The 18,745-nt window shown below is 38.5% G+C and overlaps 2 protein-coding genes across 2 annotated transcripts; one reads left to right on the top strand and one right to left on the bottom strand.

Moving 5' to 3' along the window:
- Positions 1–776: 776 nt before the first annotated feature.
- LOC139715821 (NAD(P)H pyrophosphatase NUDT13, mitochondrial-like) lies at positions 777–7,936 on the bottom strand. The gene is made up of 6 exons (XM_071627360.1): positions 7,435–7,936; positions 6,395–6,624; positions 5,569–5,694; positions 4,545–4,656; positions 1,416–1,565; positions 777–934 (listed from the first exon to the last, which is right to left on the bottom strand). The coding sequence occupies exons 1-6, from the start codon at positions 7,934–7,936 to the stop codon at positions 777–779; spliced, it is 1,278 nt and encodes a 425-aa protein (XP_071483461.1).
- Positions 7,937–8,925: 989 nt separating this feature from the next.
- On the top strand, positions 8,926–14,091 carry LOC139715820 (dnaJ homolog subfamily C member 12-like). The gene is made up of 4 exons (XM_071627359.1): positions 8,926–9,021; positions 11,440–11,658; positions 12,089–12,203; positions 14,015–14,091. Exons 1-4 carry the CDS (start codon positions 8,941–8,943, stop codon positions 14,089–14,091), a joined length of 492 nt encoding a protein of 163 aa, XP_071483460.1. The 5' UTR covers positions 8,926–8,940.
- Positions 14,092–18,745: the final 4,654 nt, after the last annotated feature.

Below are 18,745 nucleotides of genomic sequence, written 5' to 3'. Positions count from 1 at the left end.
TTATGACTTGCACTGGTTCACGACAAATGCAAATTCCATGACCCTTGAGATAACATACACAAATGTGGCAGTAATCCCAGTATGGGCAATATGAATGTACAACCAAAATTTGTGCAACCAAAATGCCACTTGAATTTGTGAATGCCTTTCATGTGCAGTGTACAACAGTACATTTGATCTTTACACTTGCATGTTTTAATCAAGAGATTCACTTTTATCAACAAATTCATTTCAAACACCCTGAGAATGATGGAAGACTAAGATTTCCATTCAAACCACGGCCATGAACATGGATTGCATTGTAGAGTACAAAAGCAAATACATAACTAAAGTCTGACATCACACTACCAGTATGCATGGCCTAATATTGTATTCATCATTGAACCCCAAAGTATGCACACACATCTTCACAGACTTCATGTGACAAGTTTTGCTGACGTGAATTGTGTGGTGGTGTGTGTGTGTTATTTTTTATATGAACGACATATACAATAACAAATTACACACACAGACAGACACACACATATGCACACAAACACACACAAATGCACTTAAACTTGTTTATCAATTTATGTTTACATACATACAATATAGGAATACAGAAAGTCTGGATTGATTCTATTTCAGAGCAAACTCAAGTGTCATTTCACAGTACACGAGTACAAATCTTTGTGCTGATCATTTCTTGGTTAAAAATTGTTCATTGTACTGGAGTGTAATGATGGACAATAACTATACCAATTAATATTGCAGTTGTTAAAGTTCCTGAGTAATCCTCAATTTGCGAAAGCCCAGTCACGTAGAAGATGATGTGCAATGGCTTGCTTCGGTGGAAGCCAAATTGATCCCTGACCTCGTGACTCCAGAATGCTTTGGACTTCATCCCTGGAGATCCATCTGGCATCTTCTAGCTCATTTTTGTCGACGGACAGCTGTCGACAGTAAAAATTTCGAGGAAGCAAGACAAATACACAGTTAATTAACTGTGGTTAATTAAGTGGTACTTTTCTCTACTGTGCTGAAGATCTTCACATGATGTTGATAACGGTAGCTGGACTTCCTTTCAATAAACATCAGTGAATTGGACAACATATATCAAGGTCATGGATACTTTAAACCTTCACATACAGTATTACCATGAAATAGCATTATCAGTTTAAATCACAAATTATCCATCTTTAGATGATGCGATGTCATTGCTAAACGGCTCTCCTATTGGTTTGTACACAAAATATAGGCCTACTGAGAAAACAATTTTGTCCACAATATTATCAGGGGTAGCTGCTCATCAACAATGTCTCAATGGAACTGGTAGTAAACTGGTAGTAAACTAGTAGTAAACTAGTAGTGCACTGTAGTAACTTCCTGCAAGAACTTAACATCATCATATCAGATTTTCATCCTTACTTCACCATCACTATCGCCCTTCAGGTTCCCATAGCAACCCAGCATCAGCCCACTGGACGGGAAGGGCCAGTGTTGGGAGGAGGAGTAGGTGATGTTATCGATCTCGAGTCCGACCTCTTCTGCCACTTCTCTTTTCACTGCAGCCTCCAGGGTCTCACCTGGAGAGAGACATACAGATAGAATGGCGAGAGTTTTCTAGAATGTCAAATACAGTGTGCTCCCATTTTAACAAACACAGTTATAATGAAATTTCATTGCAATGAAGTGAAAGTTCAGGTCCCAGAATTACCATCTGCTGTGTATATACCTTTACATACTCTATCTGTTCAGCTATATTTTGATAGAGTAGAAGAAAACTACTGGTCCAGTGGAATTTGTTTGTAATGGGAGTCACCTGTATACAGTCATCCTCGCCTTAGTCCAATCTATTTGGACTGCAGAAATCGCTTCGACTTATGAGGGATTAAAATCAATAGAATATAAAGAAGAGGACTGGAAAAAACCTTTGACTTACGCAATTATTTGACTTATGCAAGGTTGACTGTATTTTGGTGACAAGACATTTGCTCCTGCAACAGTTAATCCGGTCTTATTTTCTCCAAGGACTTAGGGTTAGGATTAGGGTTGTGATAGGGTTTTAGGTTTAGTTCAATGTGAGGATTAGGATTAGGGTGAGGGTCGTGTTTGTGGGTAGAATTCATGCTTGGCTTTCAATAGCATGCAGATATTTCACAGGTGCAATTGTCGCAGGAGCAAATGTCATAAAACCGTGTATTTCACCTTATGTCCCCCATTTGTACAGTAGATTATTACGGCTTTAGATAACACTACTGCTGCTGTTGTAGTGGTGAGCCTGGGGATGGCTTTTGAGGTCAATTCAAACTCTATACTCTCTGCTACACATGGGCCACTCATGATAAAGAGGAGATCTAATGCTGGCTGCTCTATTACAGTAAAGCTCAGCAATTCTTCTGGCCTCTGCCGAAGTAGATGGTTGTGTGTCATATTCTCCTGGGTAGGGGCATCAGTGTTTATGTCTATGAAGATAATTTTGAGGTAGCCTTTGAAAAATTGTCAACAAATTTTGCAGTAGGCTTGATCATACAGTGGAAACTCGATATAACGAGATGGTCGGGACCGAGTCATTTTCCTCGTTATAGCCGATATCTCGTTGTATCAGTAGGCATAAAAGAAGGCATAAAATAAAGACATTAATTTGCACACGTGGGACTACCCATCATATTTCCATCAATACTGATAGCTTGATATTGTGTGCGAGGGAATTACTCACCTTTATGGGTAAGAAGATGTTTTTCGCCAAGGAAATCCAATATCAAGAATGTGTTTCTTATTAATTGTAGACGTTTGAATTTGTAAATTTATATAGCTTGCGATCGTATCAAGATCGTCTGTGGATTGGTATGTGGTTATCGTATGGGTGTGTGTTGTGTGGAAAGCTTGAATATGGTCTGCACAATGCTGTGTGTGTATGTGACACATTCTGTATGTACATTATGACTGCGTGTGTGTGAAGACGGGGAATTCCCTAAGTAGAAGGCCAATCACAGCATCCGATTGCCTCACACCTGCTAAACGTCATGATGATGTCATGTATACATAATATGGCCGTCCCATCACATTTTCTGCATGTATCAGTGTGCGTGCACACACACACTTCACACGTACAACATGCAGTGCTAGCTGGAGTGCACTGAAGAAAATGATTATGTGTGTACAAGACAGTTTTTGGCGCATCAAGCTTTACAATCTCGGAAGATGATAGCACAGGCGAAGTAAAGCTTTACCGAAGGCATTTTGCTTTACCTCGCTATAGCAGGTTTGATTTACTATGTTTTTCTTTGTTTGGAAGTCACAAAATTTATCTCGTTATAGCAGTTATTTCATTATAGCCGATCTCGCTATAAGAGTAGCATTTTACATAGACTTGTGTGGAAGGAAATTTGGGACCGAGAAAATTTCCTCGTTATAACCGATATCTCGTTATAGCAGTGTTCGTTATACCGAGTTTCCACTGTACAATCCAAATACATACGTAGATATACCATTGCTGCACACTGGCACTGGTCCGATGGTCCCTGACCAGTAAAAATCATTATACAACACATAAAGAGAATGTAGCTATGCGATTAGTCAAGTGCCCATCACGTGACATTCAGTTAAAAGTTCTATCTCACGCTCTGGTCGTCAGCCATGCAATTTTGTTTGAGGAAAAAAATGAATAGCGCATGGCTGACGTCACCTATTTTCATTGACTCCTGTGTTAAACTCACGATTGACTCGAAGTCTTTGTTCCACGGCTCTGATGTCACAATAAACACACATTTGCCGCGCACACTCAACGATTACAAGCGTGCTTACAAGTGTGTACTTTTGTCACTCAAGTATGTAAACAACTTCAACCGATCAGCTTTGCGTACATAAGTACACGGTGACTGTGACTGAGCGGCTGCTCATTCGTCTTTCACTGAAAATGGCTGCCATTTCTGTGCTAAATTCAAGAATCTGTGTAGACCACATCTGTTGACGTTCAAGGTGTTGTATAAAATAAATAGTGTCATGGTCTTTACTTTTGCAATGGAACAAGATTTTGTACTTGGTGAAAAACGAGGCGCACTGTTCAACTCGGAATCGCCTTGTTGAATAGAGCGCCTCTTGAAAGAGCGAAATCTTGTAACATTGCACTCGTGACCATTCACTATTTGTATACTGTCACACCTGTAACTTTTTCAGGAATGAAGCAGTAAAAAGTGGAAAAACTGAGTACCTACTGGTCTGACCCGTCTGTGGGACCAGTAGAAAAAATGGGTTAGTGTGTAGCCTCGCAAATACCATGGATCTTCTGACAACCCCCTTTTAAAATGAAGAAGAAGAAGAAAAAAGGCAGTTCTGTCCATATGGCCAAAAGTTAACACATAATCTGACTTGCATTCATTGAGACATTGCTAGTCAAATTTATGAAAACAGGGTGATGGCAGGGGAGAGGGTAATGCCAAGTAATTTAGCTCAGATTAATATTTTGTTTTGGCCACATCTCTGTGTTTCTTTGTCATTACCATTTACTACTGGAAATATGTCCATCAGTTGTCCAAAATTCATAATGGTACAGAATGACATACCCATATCACAAAAGCCTGCAAGAGCACTGTACATCCCTTCTGGAAATTGTGGTTGCCGGGCAACAAGGCATCTGTCTTTGTCCACCACCAGAGTGATGACTATTGGTTTCATCTGACAAGAGCAATAAGGAGATAATGTAAATGGCACAGCCTGTTAATTGCATTCTCAATATTAAAGCTAGAATTAAAACAAGACGACTGAGTACAAGCAAAGCAAAAGTAATGCATTACTACGAACCTGATGTACTTTCCTTAAAAGATGATGAGAAAAATGGACAACATGAATATGTCTCTTCTGCCTAGAGGTGTAAGAAATATTTCTGCCACAGGTTTATAGCTCTGCAAACCTTGCTTCAAGATCACAGAGTAGTGAGGTGAGAGAAAAGCAACTATCTCACAGCTTGGTAGGACATCACGACTGCAGCATTTACTTTGGATTATCCAGCTGAAATTGGCTGGGACTAGAATGAGATGTGATGGATAGGTAAAGAGAGAGAGAGAGAGAGAGAGAGAGAAAGAGGGAGATATATAGACATACACTTGTAGATATAGTAAACTTGGAAAATTTCACACATTCAATTTATTCTTCGTGCTGGGGCACCTTCTATTTTGCACATGAGTGTATGAATTTAGTATTCCTCCAAATATTTTTTATGATCTTGAGAGAGAAAAATTTTCAACAATTTCCAAATGGCAATCTTTATTTTGCATTTACTGTAGGTAGGTAGGTAGATAGATAGATAGATAGATAGATAGATAGATAGATAGATAGATAGAGAGGGGGAGGAGGGGTGGAAGGAGAGTGAAAGAGAGACTGACAGAAAACAGGGTTCGAAATTAGCAATGGTCCGTTGGCCAGTGGCCACCCAAAATCACGTCGGACTAGCTAAAAATCATAAAATTCTGAAGTAACTAGTCCGTCTGGCTAGCCAAAATATTGCTTCAGTGTAAAAATTGATTCTAAGTAGTCCGCCTGGCTAGTTTAAAAAAAAGTTAAGTGCGACCCCTGCAGAAAAGCTCTCACCGTGGGGTAATGGACCTCCGAACACTTGGAGCAGATGCGGCGATTCCCGGCCATGTTCTTCTCATTGACGCCGCCACATTTGGAGCAGAAACCCTGGAGTGAGTGCCACTGTAAAATGGCATATGCCTGCATTGTGCATGGATTAGAATACAGTTAGCACAATACTGGTTCATCACTTGGGATATATCCATTGCTAAATACTGTATATATGCTGAATATTTCGCGAGGTTTTTATTTTTGCGAATTTCGCAAGTTGGGTGCTATTCGCAAAATTAAGACACGTGTAAATATTGACTCAGATCCCTATAGAAATGTGATGAACACGCTCACATTTCTCCATTTAGTATACACGACTCCATGAACGTGAATCTAACCACTTGGAAAACCGTCCGGAAGTCCTGATTCATGAAAATTAAGACTCGCTAAATATAATGGCATATACAGTAGCATAAGCCTGGTGCACACACAAGGGGCAAAATGCAAAAAGTCATCAGTCGGGACACAGATCAAGCTGTTCTGACGTAAAGATATCGAAAGATACACCCATAGCTATTTTGTTGCTAATTTGAGCTGATAATCATGATATTGATGACAATGATGAAAAATGATAGTATTAATAATAATAGTGTTAATGATGATGGTGATGATAGAAGTAGTAGTTGTAATAATAATAATAATTACTTTCATCATTGTTACCATATCTATTACCTTCTTTTATCATTTCCATCATCATCATTATTATTATCAGCAACATTGTTGTACAAGGATGGCATAAGACATCAGATGTAGTACGTCAATCCTTTTTACATCTATCAAAAAGAATTACCTGAAGAAGATCCTCAATGTCTTTTCTCCGGACACCAAACAAAGCCCTCCTAATGCCCAACACCTGAGCACCCATTGCACTCTCTAGTGACTGTTGAGAAGTCTCATCCCCTTTGGCTACGTTGAGGGCGAACTTGGCAGGCCGGTCGGGAAACCCGCGACTGGTAGAGTTCAGGAGTACCGCATGAGAAAGCTTCAGGCCCCCAGACAGTGCTAAGATCTCATCCATTTCTGTAGAAAGACAAAATATGTACATAATTGATCAGACTGCAAACTTTCTCAATGAGGAGACAGCTATGCAAATATTTATGTTCATTGATTTTCAGTCATTTCTGGTGTTCATGCACAGACAGAGACTATACAGCAATGCAATGAGACTTTGGTAAGAACACATACTGATGTGCGGAACACCTATCTGTTTCCAGGGTCTATTTCACAGTTCTTGTAGTATAAACCTGATGGGTAATTAGTATGGCAATCTGTATATAGGTGAAGAATGATGCTCCAAGATGACAACAGAATGGCCAACACATATCCTCAATTCTTATAGAAAACTTTACTTTCTGAATGTAATTCTATGCAACTAGAAATTTGACTGTATTGTTCTTGTTTTGTTTTAAATATGAAAACCTACATCAATATTTGATTTAATCTGAATTGAGTCAAGTTTGCACATTTGAATGTGGAGCAAAACCAAAGGATGATTAACAAAGTATTTATAGGCATCGTTTGTTGTAAATCTCCATACTTTCTACAGAACACTGGTATATCTTGAAGACAATCTGTTCAAAGTAAAGACTACCCTACAATCAAATTGTGCAGTGCTCAATCATCATAAATTCTTGACTTAATCTAGTACTTCAGCAAATGGTACCGTGGAATGTATGTTGTAAAAGTACATGGAAAAAGATCGAGAGGGGAAAAAATGTACCTAGTAAATGGCTCATTCAGTGGCTTTCATATACTGCATCTTGTTCTCACCCTCACATCATAACACGAATCATAACATAGCTAAGCACACAAACACACACTATTACTTGCCAGAAGCATCTCTCCAGGCAAGTGACATTCTGCTCGATTCTTCATCCATGCGGACTAGTGCTTTGAGGTCATAAAACACGGCGTACTCCCCCGTTTTCATGGCATCCTCGCAAAGCTTGTCATTCTCTCTCAGTTTTTCAAGATGGCGCATCCCTGCCACATACTGGGATATCCCTGACTGCTGTTGCTTTGCTGTGACGCAAGATTTCGAGCTGAGGAATGCCACACGTGATCTGCATGCCTCTGTTACAACAGCCCTAACTGTGTTAGTCCTTTCCCATCTGATGACTGGACATTTTTGAAGAGAGAAAAATGGACATAGATGCTTGATGCCTCGAGACTGCTTTTCAAAGTGGGACACGCCCCTGGGCCATGTCCCTAGTGTGCATCTACTTTGTGGTCCTCCATTCAGTTGCCTGGCGGTAGTCCAGCAAAAGTGATAACAGCTGGCACACATCGTCATCGGCAGAAGTTGCTGTGGTCTGAGTAGAGTGGCAGCCATCATTTTGATGAAATGATCAATGCTCCTTCTCTTCTCTCACTCTCAAGTGAAAATTCAGTTTGGTTGATAATGATATCGATCAGTGATCTGAAACACACAAACAGTTTTACATTCATGAATGTTATCTTTTCAGCAGTGAAATAAATAATGAGAGACAAAGATCCAAGACATATCTCTTTCTTAGTCTTTGTTTTAACAATTCAGTTTTCTTTCCTCAGTTATTTCTATCTAGTATAAGTTAATGGTCCCACATACTCACATTCACGCAGTTGTCTAACGTTAGTTTTGTAAAATTAACTTGCAGCTTGCATTTCATTATTGGGCCATAATGTAAATAAATCAACCTTGTAATCTAATATTTCAGAACCTTACTTACTCCGCGGTGAACCCCCTGCCAACGTAACACATGCAGTATCTACAACTTTCTAGTACAAGTAAACTTTACGTTTTTATGAACCGAACGAGAATGCCTTTCAGAAATGACAACTAATCAGACAAGGTCAACTGAAAAAAAGAAGAAAAAAAAAAAGCCATGAATGGCACGATACAGGCAGGCAACCTCTAAACTAGTCAATCTTACTGGTGGTGGCAGCATCAAAGATCCTACCCGTATCAAAGATCTTTGGTAATATCAATGTGTAGTGTGTAGAATCTTTGCCGGTAGCATGGCATTTCTCCAGCTAGTCAGTCGTCCAGTCTGCTGCCCTTGTCGAGTCCGTCCGCGCCGCGCCGGCCAGTCGGGCCGGCCAGTCTTGCTGCTGCTGCTATGCCGCAGATCCTGTGCTGCAAGCACAATGCGTGTTTTGCCTATCCTGTCGGGTTATTACGTCACGTGTGGGCGTGGACAAGGAGTGAGCGGTGAGTGCAGTTGCAGTGCAGTGAGGAGGGAGCTACAGCTACATCATCACAGCTGTGTAGATAGACAGAGAAGGAAAGCGGTTTGATGTTCACACTCTTCCCTTGTTCACTCCATCAAAACGATCGACATTTCTATTTTTAATCTCATGATGGCCGACATCTGGGCCGTGGAGAGGAAATTAGAGGACGATTACTACTGGCTTCTGGGTTGTGATGAACTGTCGACGGTGAGTATACGACTACGAGTGTAACTGACAGTTATACTTTTAGGGCCTATGCTGTAAATTTGATACAAGCTTTCAATTTTGACTCTTCCAAAATTTCACTGTTTGATACCACTACCACTAGAAATACTACAACACTACCACTGTACCAGGCTACAACATACAGTATTCTGTGATAATGACATGGGCTGGTCTAGTGGTGATGGTGCAGTCATGTTATTGAGCTGTTGAGTTTTCATGTATGACACATATATAGAGGAGGGTCTATGTTGTTGTAAAATTTATTTTACTTGAGTAAAAAAGTTGAGTTGGTGAGAGTGTGATCCCAAGAACACGTAGTAAATTTAGTACTATAGGTGTAACGTATGTGAAAAGATTCTCTCATTATCTAAAGAGCCAAGATGTAGATGCAGTGGAGGGAGGGGTGGAACTGAACAGTCAATAGATAGATGGAGCTGAAATGATATGGACAGTGATAACATTGTTGTAGGCCTTAGTTATAATGTAGGTATAGACCTATAGGACATTCCACAGGCAGATGACACTGGTCTGTATACTAGCTAGGCCTAGATCTAGGAAGAGATTGTGTATAGCTCTGTATATATCTGTATCTGTAGTGTATGATAGTCAGCAAGATGTCCGAGAAGACACATCCACGCTAACTAGTCGAGTAGCACTACTTGTGGACGGAGCGTTTATATTGTAGTGTTGTGTATGAATTGTAAGGGATGTCCTCTAGTCTAGTTTTATCCGTGACCGAAAAAAAAAAATCAGTCTGTTTTTATCGTCTGGAATGTAACATTATGCGGAGACTACATTGTATGTTTGACTTCACAGAATCTCCTACGGGATGGAGGGGAACTGTAAAACTAAAAAGAGAGCAACTCCTGCAGACGGATGGATTTTTCTATCTATAGATGTATCCGAGTAGGGATAGAAAAGGTGGAGCATTGCATGGAATATGGTAGTCAGTTGACAATTTCGTACAGCATGATGACTTTGCTGTGTATGGGCGCGTTGTTCTTGTGAAGACTGCCACGTAGATTATTGATCAAGTATGGCCAATACTTGGAAGCTGTCTTTAGTTTGCTTTTCATTTAATAGGCAAAATCTAACCATACAGATCCCTGTCTGTACACAACTGTTTCAGACCTACACATGGTACTGTATAGTCAGGCTTAACCCCGGGGTGCTCCCTTGGTCAGTTGTTACAGTGTAACTGTTCGGGCTTTTTGCAGTCGAGTTGGGCTAGGCAACATCATGTCCTTCTGCATTGTTCTAGGCTCCACCTTGTACAGTGAAGTGTTACCCATACAAGACCCGAAATCCTATTATTTGCAGCCTGAACGCAAAGCGTTTGGGCCAGTCGCAGTACTCTAGCCCTAATCTTACTTCTCGCATCAAATTAAACATAAAACCCCATCACAACCCTTACCCTGATCCTCGCTCCCCGGAGAAAATATGACCAGAGCAGTTGTCACAGGAGAAAATGTCATGTCACCATCATAACAATCCCCATATATAGTATCGGACACAGGTTAGGGTTTCTGGGTCCTGTTACACAGGTTTGCCTGCACTTTATCATAATTTTACAACTGGTATATTTTATGCATATTGCATCAATGAATGTCATGGATTCTGTCAAGTATCATGTATCAAGTTACCAATGTCACCAGACAAAGAATGCCTCATTTTATACCGCCATCCTAAACTCATCCCTCATCCCCCCCCCCAAAAAAAATAAATAAAAATGTAAATAAAAAAAAGCCAAAAAACTGATGTGTTTGAAATTTCTGGCAACTTTTCTTTGGTTGCTCTCACTGTATTTTTACATGCCCGTTCCTCCACTTTCTCTTCCCTTGCCAATACTTGGCCACTTCTATTTTCACTCATTGAATGGATTTATAACTGTGTACAAGGAACACCCCGGGTTTAGATTTATACCTGCCTAAATGTGGGTGTACAGTCTGTAGGATCAAGAGTGAATCGGAATAATATGATCGGTTGATTCTCTTGACAACTGCTTTTTAGTACATGGAGAAAATTTAGGAAAATAAGCTCTGTGGTAAATTAATGTTGATTTTGTGAGAAAAGAAGTGAGTAAAGAGTACTGGTAAAAAGAAGGAGAAATTTAAGGTGCTCTCAATTTCTAAGAAGTCCTTCAAAATGTAACCCTCAACAAGTGGGAATCTGAATGTTCACAGACATACACTAACACTGGTCTGTGAACCCTTTGCCCGACTATTTCCCTTTGTGCACCAAAATCATTCTGTGATGTATTGATGTACGTACTACATGTGATTAGAATTGCCACTTAGTGTGTTTGTGAATCTAAAACTCAGTGCATCCTCATGATTACCAGAAAAGCACACCAAAATAATTGTGCCCTTGGCATCTGCTAATTTGACTATCTTACCACAGACCGAGCAGATCAATGCGGAGTTCAAAGCCCGTGTGCGTGATGTCCATCCCGACAAGTGTCCCGACGACCCGTCGGCGGTGGAGAAATTCAAGAAGCTGCAGAAAGCTCGGGACACCCTGACCGACGAGGAGCTGAGGAAGGACTATGACCTATGGAGGAGGAGCGGTCTGACCGTTCCCTACGAGATGTGGACGTCCTCCAGGGGGTCCCTCCATACAGTGAGCATTTCAAGTCTACTCTCCCCATGATGGTGCAACTCCAAATTTCAAATACTGAAATTTTGAATTGAAGTTTAACTTGCAAATGCTTTTTATATGTTGATTACAGCTCTAAGTTAATGAACTGGTAACTTTGTAGATTTGTTTGTTTTTGTTTTTACACTATAACTTCATATTTGCAGCTAAAGTAGAATTAAGTGGTTTTGTCAAAGTTATGGTGTATTTCTCAAAATCAATCTGAAAATGGCATAGATCCTATAGAATTGCCATGAGTTATCATTTTGATGACATTCATGAAATTTGTGTAATGCACTGCATATTTTTCACATTTTTGAATGAGAAGGTGTTATCATATCACATCACACTGCATACACTGATCTGTTGTTCATGATTAACGATTATGTTGTGTTTCTATTTGCTCACTATTCAGACCCTGCACTGGGCAGTGCGAAAGAAGAAGGAGCCAATGATAGAAGATGTTCCCGATGCTGCACAAGCCCAAGGCAGTACCGATGAAAGAGCTGCTTCCAACAGCTTCTCACAGTGTAAGTTTCATTCTTTAATTTTGTTCAAGAGTTCATGTCAGCCATGTTTTTATACCAGTCCTCATCAATGCACAAATTTAAGATTTTTTTTTTTTTGAACAAATATACTGGCATTCAACATTTATAATCCTGTTTCTGGTTTGTGAAATTAATTCTCTTTCTAATTTTGATAGATTATTTTACTGATGTTGCATATGAAGATCATTATTGTACCTGGGTTGTACATTAAACAGGAATTACTTGGCTTAGTGAGCAGATTTCCCTGCTAATTTGTTTTCCCCCACTAATTTGTTTTCCCCCACTGAGAGAGCGCGTATGATGCTTTCTATCATCAAATATAATCACCCTTGCACCCAACCTCGTTAATCTAAATTCACTTGAGAAATTTGTTGTGTATGTACGTTTAGGATGTGGTCATATGTTATGGAGTACCAAAGTGATGATGTCACAGTTGTTTAGAACCAGCTTCCATGGCAATTAATGGCTATGACGTAACACTTTCAAACCAGTTTCCATGGCGATGAATGGTTATGATGTAACACTTCGGTACTCTATACACTGCACGTGCCCATTTTGAAGCTGTACAGATTTAGCCTTGTGTAATTGAGTGTGAATCCATAGTTAACCTAGCTGAAGTCTGATCCACTGGAAGTATGGAAAAGGCTTCCCCTTTTTTTGCTTCTAAGTTTAACTCACAAAAAAAGTTAGATATCAGGTAAGTGAGTTGTACACTCTAACAAAAATAACACAGAGAGCTGTGCAATGTGACAAAAATAAACTCAGAATGCTACATAGGTACGGATCTTTGTAGGAGCTTTATTTTATCATTGTATTCAACTCACAGCAAATTGACACTTGTGCTCAAGTGTAACTTTGACAAAATCAACAGAATGTTGGACATTGTACATGAAATCTAGGAAAAATAATTATAAGGGAATAATGAGAACTTAGCATGCTTTCATGAAGCAATGATATCAAAGACAATCACACAATTTGCCAGTCAGGTAATTTAATCATTTTATTGCTTCAAAAGTCTCTATTGATTGCTATCAGTGAATAGCTGTCTGTATTCAGTCTGTCAAACAGTTGCTTAACGTTTGTTATAAAATGGGCTTTAGAATCTCTGCAATCTGATTGGTCAATTGTCATGCATTGATTTTTACTGATCCACACTGAGATATGCGTCCGGTAAAATCGGAACGCATGACTCAAGTCTTGTATAGTGCAGTAGGTGTACCAGACGCATGGTGCGGGAAATGGTTGTATTTCATGAATTTACGGGCCCTTTTTATAACACAAATGATGCGCAGGCCTATTTCGTTGATCAGTGAGAAGTGGATGCTCTTGAAACTTTTGAACTTTTGAACAGTCTAAAACCACTCACCACGCTTGTGTGTTTAAATAGTTCCAAAGTTAAACTTGCGCATCCAATTCTCACCGATCCACTCTGTCCTGTGCATCATTTGTATACTGTCTGACAGCTATGCAGGTAACTCCCATTATAATGAAGTCCTCGGGACTGCCCGTTTGCTTTCATTTTGTTCAAATTTCATTACAGCTGAATAGTACAACTAGTGCAAGATATATATAGGTATTAATTAGGGGACCTGAATTTTTATGTTATTGTTTCAAGAATTTCATCTTAATGGTGTTCATTTTAACGGAAGCGCACTTTAATTCCACCATTGTGATAAATTTCATGTGTCACTGAAGTGACAAGCTTGCAGAGTAGGATTTTCTTGTTCTGCTACAGAGAAGTGATTCCCTGGTTTTGATGTCAGTTGTCTATTTTATTTTTCTCTCTGTTTCAGATTCATCCTTTCCATCCGGCTGGTCTAGAGAGAAAGGCAACGATGCTCTCCAGAAGTTTCGTAACTATGAGATCTGAAGTCCACCTGTGTGGTGCGGTTGATACCTATCCCTGGTTTTAAAAATGTAGAGTGAAATGATGCACGGTCTTGCTGGACATGTTACCCCTGTGTGCAATATAATTGTGGTTTGGGACTCTACTCTGCCAAGTCTCAATGATCCATTTGTGACCTTTGTGGTGAAATGAAAAAAGTACTGTGTACAAATGCTATTTTTGAAAGTTTATTCTGTATATGTGTATGTTTCTGTTGTGATTGTGAGTGTGTCTGTTTGCATATCACGTACAATTTGTGAGAGTTTGCCCACGTATTTGAAATAGTGTTGTCGTGTATTTTTTTTTTTAACCTTGAAGTAAAGGTTGTGAAGTTGGTTCAAGGGGGTCATATTATCTATAAAGGTCAGAGAAAGAGTGATCGTAATGACCTCATTTTTTTAATAGATTTTCAACAACGACTTGATCCCATAGTACTAGTACCTCATTGCCTACAGCTTACATGCTGTGAATGACAGTGTCTTCTCCTGAAAAATATATGTCACTGGCCAAAAGAGATGAAATACTGTACATTTATCGCATGGTCATGGAAATGTAAGAAAAGCCATCGGCCCATTTTACTCATCAAGATGACCAAAACCCCGTAGAATCTGTTAGGTAGAGGTTTCGATACAGATGTATAGAGCTAGAGAGAAATTGGATGGGGTGTAAACAATAGGTCTACAGTACTTAAAGTGAGGCAGTCCTCACGAATTCTAAAAAAATATGTTGTTGTTGGTACCTCAAATGAACTACTTTCACCAAAAACAAACTTTCAAATCACCAGATAAGCTCGTAATTTTTTGTTGAAAAAGTGTGAATCTGCATGGTGAATATGCTAATGAGCAAGTCTTGGCGGAGAGTCCGATGTCACCGAGGCACAACTCTTCCCAGCCGTGTTCTGCTCGTTATGCGTACGCTAATTGTTATGGTAATCTTCGGTCTGAACTCCAAACTCAGCTCGACGGAGTACTGTATACACAAAGAGATTTTCCCCAGTAACTGGTGGGGAGGATAAAAATCTCTTTATGTGTACATAAGTATGGTAAGAATTCGCGCGCGAGAGTGGTTTGTACGCAGAGTAGTATGCAACACGGACAGAAGCTAGAAAAGGACAGTGCCTATTTGATGTCAAGTACATGGTATATTTGATTTTAAAGATATACATAGATGTATGTTTAAAATATTAATTTACATGAATTATATTTAACTAAGCTTAAAATATTTTGTTTAAAATAATGAAATCACATATTTTCACATTTTATGATAAAATTACAACTGATCATTTGAACACTTGAATTGGTTTTTAGAGGCACGCCTGTCAACTTGAGAGTAGGGCATCAACGACATAGGATCTTTCTAAAGGCTCTTACATGATCGCCTGCAGGAATTATATGTCAAAAATCGCGTACGGAGACAGTTTTTAATTTTAATTTCCACCCGTATAAACTGGTGAAAGGTTATATTTTTTACTATTCTTAATTATCAGTACAGTGAAAATCTCAGGACTGCCTCCCTTTAAATATTAAAGATCCTCTTTATATTGTGTAGTCCTTTGATGTTTGTGAAAAGAAGTCATTTTACAAAACTGGTCATCTCCATCACAACCTCTTGGCTCAGTTTTATAGATGTTTGTTAAGTATAAAGAATATGGGATATTGATATTGATATTTAAATAATTTGAATGTAAGTAATATGCATTAGTTTTCACAATCATATTTCATTGTATATTTCATTGATTCTGTTGAAAGATTACTCTTTTTTTTCTCTCCAAAAGATGGGCTCCTAACATTTCCCTTTAGGGTCTTCAGTGGTCGGGGATAAAATCCAAGCACAACATTTCTCTATCCTGTGTGAAGGAATGGTATAACACCACACACCAGCATTACAGTCTTTACAAAATTATAACAAAACTTATGAAACACATTTAATGCCAAAAGTATCTCTCACTTTCCATGACAATGTACCTGGACAACATTTCATGAAAGTTGTCAGCCCTGACAGGTTGTCAGTCTCTGACAAAGTACACAAAGGGTTAAATCTTGTTTCCCTGTGACATTGTGTCCCCTTTGTGATTCAGATGCTTCCTGTGTACAGTTTTAAATGGGTGCTACGTATACAGTATGACATGTACAAGTTTGGAACCATAACCCTGTAGTGATGTACTGTGAATGTAGGTTGGGCCAAAAAAGATGTACTCGAATAATCCAAATCACCGGATAGTAGTCAGCATGAGTTTTATGTGTAGTGGTGTGTGACTATTTCATATTAGCTTGAACCAAATGTATAGCAATGTGTGACTAAGTGATCACTATACTTGCTAACCTTCTAGTAGGAACACTTCCATTTTCTCCAGAAAGAAGATGAAGGATAACTTCAGTTCCTATCCTTGTGAACACTTTCACCCATTCCATAGGGAACCTGGTGGCCTGTGTACTAAGGCAATGGGGATTTCAGAATTCAGTATGGAACAGGTTAAGTATCAAAGTAGAGGGATTGATAAAATACCTATTTTCTCATTTTCACTACCATACTGCTTACTACTATTCATTGAACTTCTGAGTTGGCGTGACGGGCGTAGGCTGTCTTCCTTGTCTGCACTGTTTATGTCAGGATTTTCAGATGAAGCAACACCCTTCAGTGGTCCAGAATGTGAAATGCGTATGTTGATTAATGTCATCCTTACTTTTCTCACACCAATAATTCATCATTTTTCTTTAGGTAGGACAATTATCAGGTTAGGCCAAAAAAAATTGTGCACAGATTTAACATGAGCACAAGTTTTGAAACTCCAGCACAAATGCACCATTCAGGGATTTTATGCTTTCCAGTTGACAATTAAGAAAATATACGGGTATTCCATTCCGTTTGATTTTTATAAGCTACGAGTATGCATATATGTTCTTATTTCTTTTTTATTTGATTGATTGATTTCTTTGTCATCGCTGCAACATTGAAATTTATTAGCTTGCTTTTGTGTTGAAGTATTGTTTTGAAAAAAGAAATTAAAAAGAATGGGACATAGAGACACTATTTTTCAATTTTTCAAAAATGAAATAAACACTTTTCAAGGAATAGGCAAGTGTGAATTGCACGAATTGTGTAAGGTGGCAGAACATCTTTTTTGTTGCTGTTGTTGCATGTAATTATACACAAACATGCAATCTAGATAACTCTGATACAGGTGTATATGTTTCTTACCGAGGTTGTTTAAAATGGAATGACGTGGATAGTAGATATGGTAGGTCACTGCATGCAGAACTCTAACTAGATGATGCTCTTAGTGTTCCATAGTTGGTTTGAGTGACAGAGTTCCTGTACACAGAGATGTTTTTCACCTTGTGTGTTTGTATGATATACGGACACTCGTATATGTTTCATCTGTATGTTCTTAAATCAAGACTACATGTATATTCTATATATTTCTTGCATATTTACATGAATTTTTTAAAACCTTGCCGAGTGAAAAAAAGTGTCTTATGTAGACTTTATATTTTACTATATGTACCGACTAAAAAAAAAAAAAAAAAAAAATGTATGTCCAATAGAATAAAAAATGAATAAAACTATGTGTTGTTAAGATCATGTTACATTAGAAGATATCATTCCAGGATATGATATGACCTATTATGCATTGTAATTGTTTGACAGATTGAATAAAGTGTCGTCCTCATGCACAATGTATCAAAACTAGTCAGTTACATGTTCTGTGGATGTCAAAGCACTCTATAATTAAGTGTAATTTATCCGTAGAAGTAGGCACGCCTGTTATAATGAGCCCATTAAAGAGATTATCATATTCCCATAGACTCTCTATTGTTCGGGGCTCATTATAGGTTTCCTATAGACAATGCGGTGATCTGAAAGACTCGGCGCATTGACTGGATTAAAATCAGCCATCAAGAGCGTGACTGTGTTGTAGAGAGTGTACTCAAGGGAACAGATGAGAGGATAGAATGTGTGATATTTCAAGGAAAACTATAATTTGAGATGGCTGACAACAATAGAGTTTTCTCTCATTATTTTCGCGTCTGGCGACTGTTCATTGATGCACTTTATGACCGCTAAATTAATCATCATCATGCCAAAGACAAACGAACAAACAAACAACAACAACAACAAATATATATATATATATATATATATATATATATATATATATATATATGTGTATATATATATATATATTATACATTTACATTGTACTATACAATATATAATATATTGACAGTACAGCGTATTATCAACTTATATTTATTGATGTAGATTTGCTTATTCCATTCCGTCTTATTTAAAAACAACTAAAACCAGGGTAGTCGTTTTAGAGCCTGTTTTTGAAATAGCCCTGTATTCGTACATAACGGCTGTGTAACCAATATAAAACTTCAAGCAATATAACAGCATGAAAAAGCCATAAAAACCATAAAGCAACAAATTGAGAGAATACACATTCATGAATTGGACACATCTCCCAAAGTAAACCCCAAAAGAGCCGAGAAAACAAGCAAATGAGCATCTCGCTGCTGAAATTTTGTATTAAAATCTTTTCTTATGTGTATATAAACAATAGTACGATATACTTTACATCGATTTCGCATATACAGACTAAACATAGAAAAGAAAACCCACAAACTACAGTACT

This window comes from Diadema antillarum, unplaced genomic scaffold, assembly GCF_040938485.1.
Source record: "Diadema antillarum isolate AM-2024a unplaced genomic scaffold, OU_Dant_1.0 scf00000055, whole genome shotgun sequence".
In the NCBI taxonomy this organism is placed as follows: Eukaryota; Metazoa; Echinodermata; class Echinoidea; order Diadematoida; family Diadematidae; genus Diadema; species Diadema antillarum.
Note: the sequence above shows the minus strand (reverse complement) of the source record. Positions and strands in the feature narration are given on the sequence as shown.

What these genes read in the sequence shown, in the direction of transcription:
- LOC139715821 (XM_071627360.1), bottom strand. Translation starts at nt 7,936, where the DNA reads ATGGCTGCCACTCTACTCAGACCACAGCAACTTCTGCCGATGACGATG. An exon ending in TGCCTGGAGAGATGCTTCTG is followed by an intron (nt 6,625 to 7,434) that starts GCAAGTAATAGT and finishes GTCTTTCTACAG; the next exon opens with AAATGGATGAGATCTTAGCA. An exon ending in GAACCTGAAGGGCGATAGTG is followed by an intron (nt 935 to 1,415) that starts ATGGTGAAGTAA and finishes TTTACTGTCGAC; the next exon opens with AGCTGTCCGTCGACAAAAAT.
- LOC139715820 (XM_071627359.1), top strand. Translation starts at nt 8,941, where the DNA reads ATGATGGCCGACATCTGGGCCGTGGAGAGGAAATTAGAGGACGATTAC. An exon ending in GTTGTGATGAACTGTCGACG is followed by an intron (nt 9,022 to 11,439) that starts GTGAGTATACGA and finishes ATCTTACCACAG; the next exon opens with ACCGAGCAGATCAATGCGGA. An exon ending in TTCCAACAGCTTCTCACAGT is followed by an intron (nt 12,204 to 14,014) that starts GTAAGTTTCATT and finishes TCTCTGTTTCAG; the next exon opens with ATTCATCCTTTCCATCCGGC.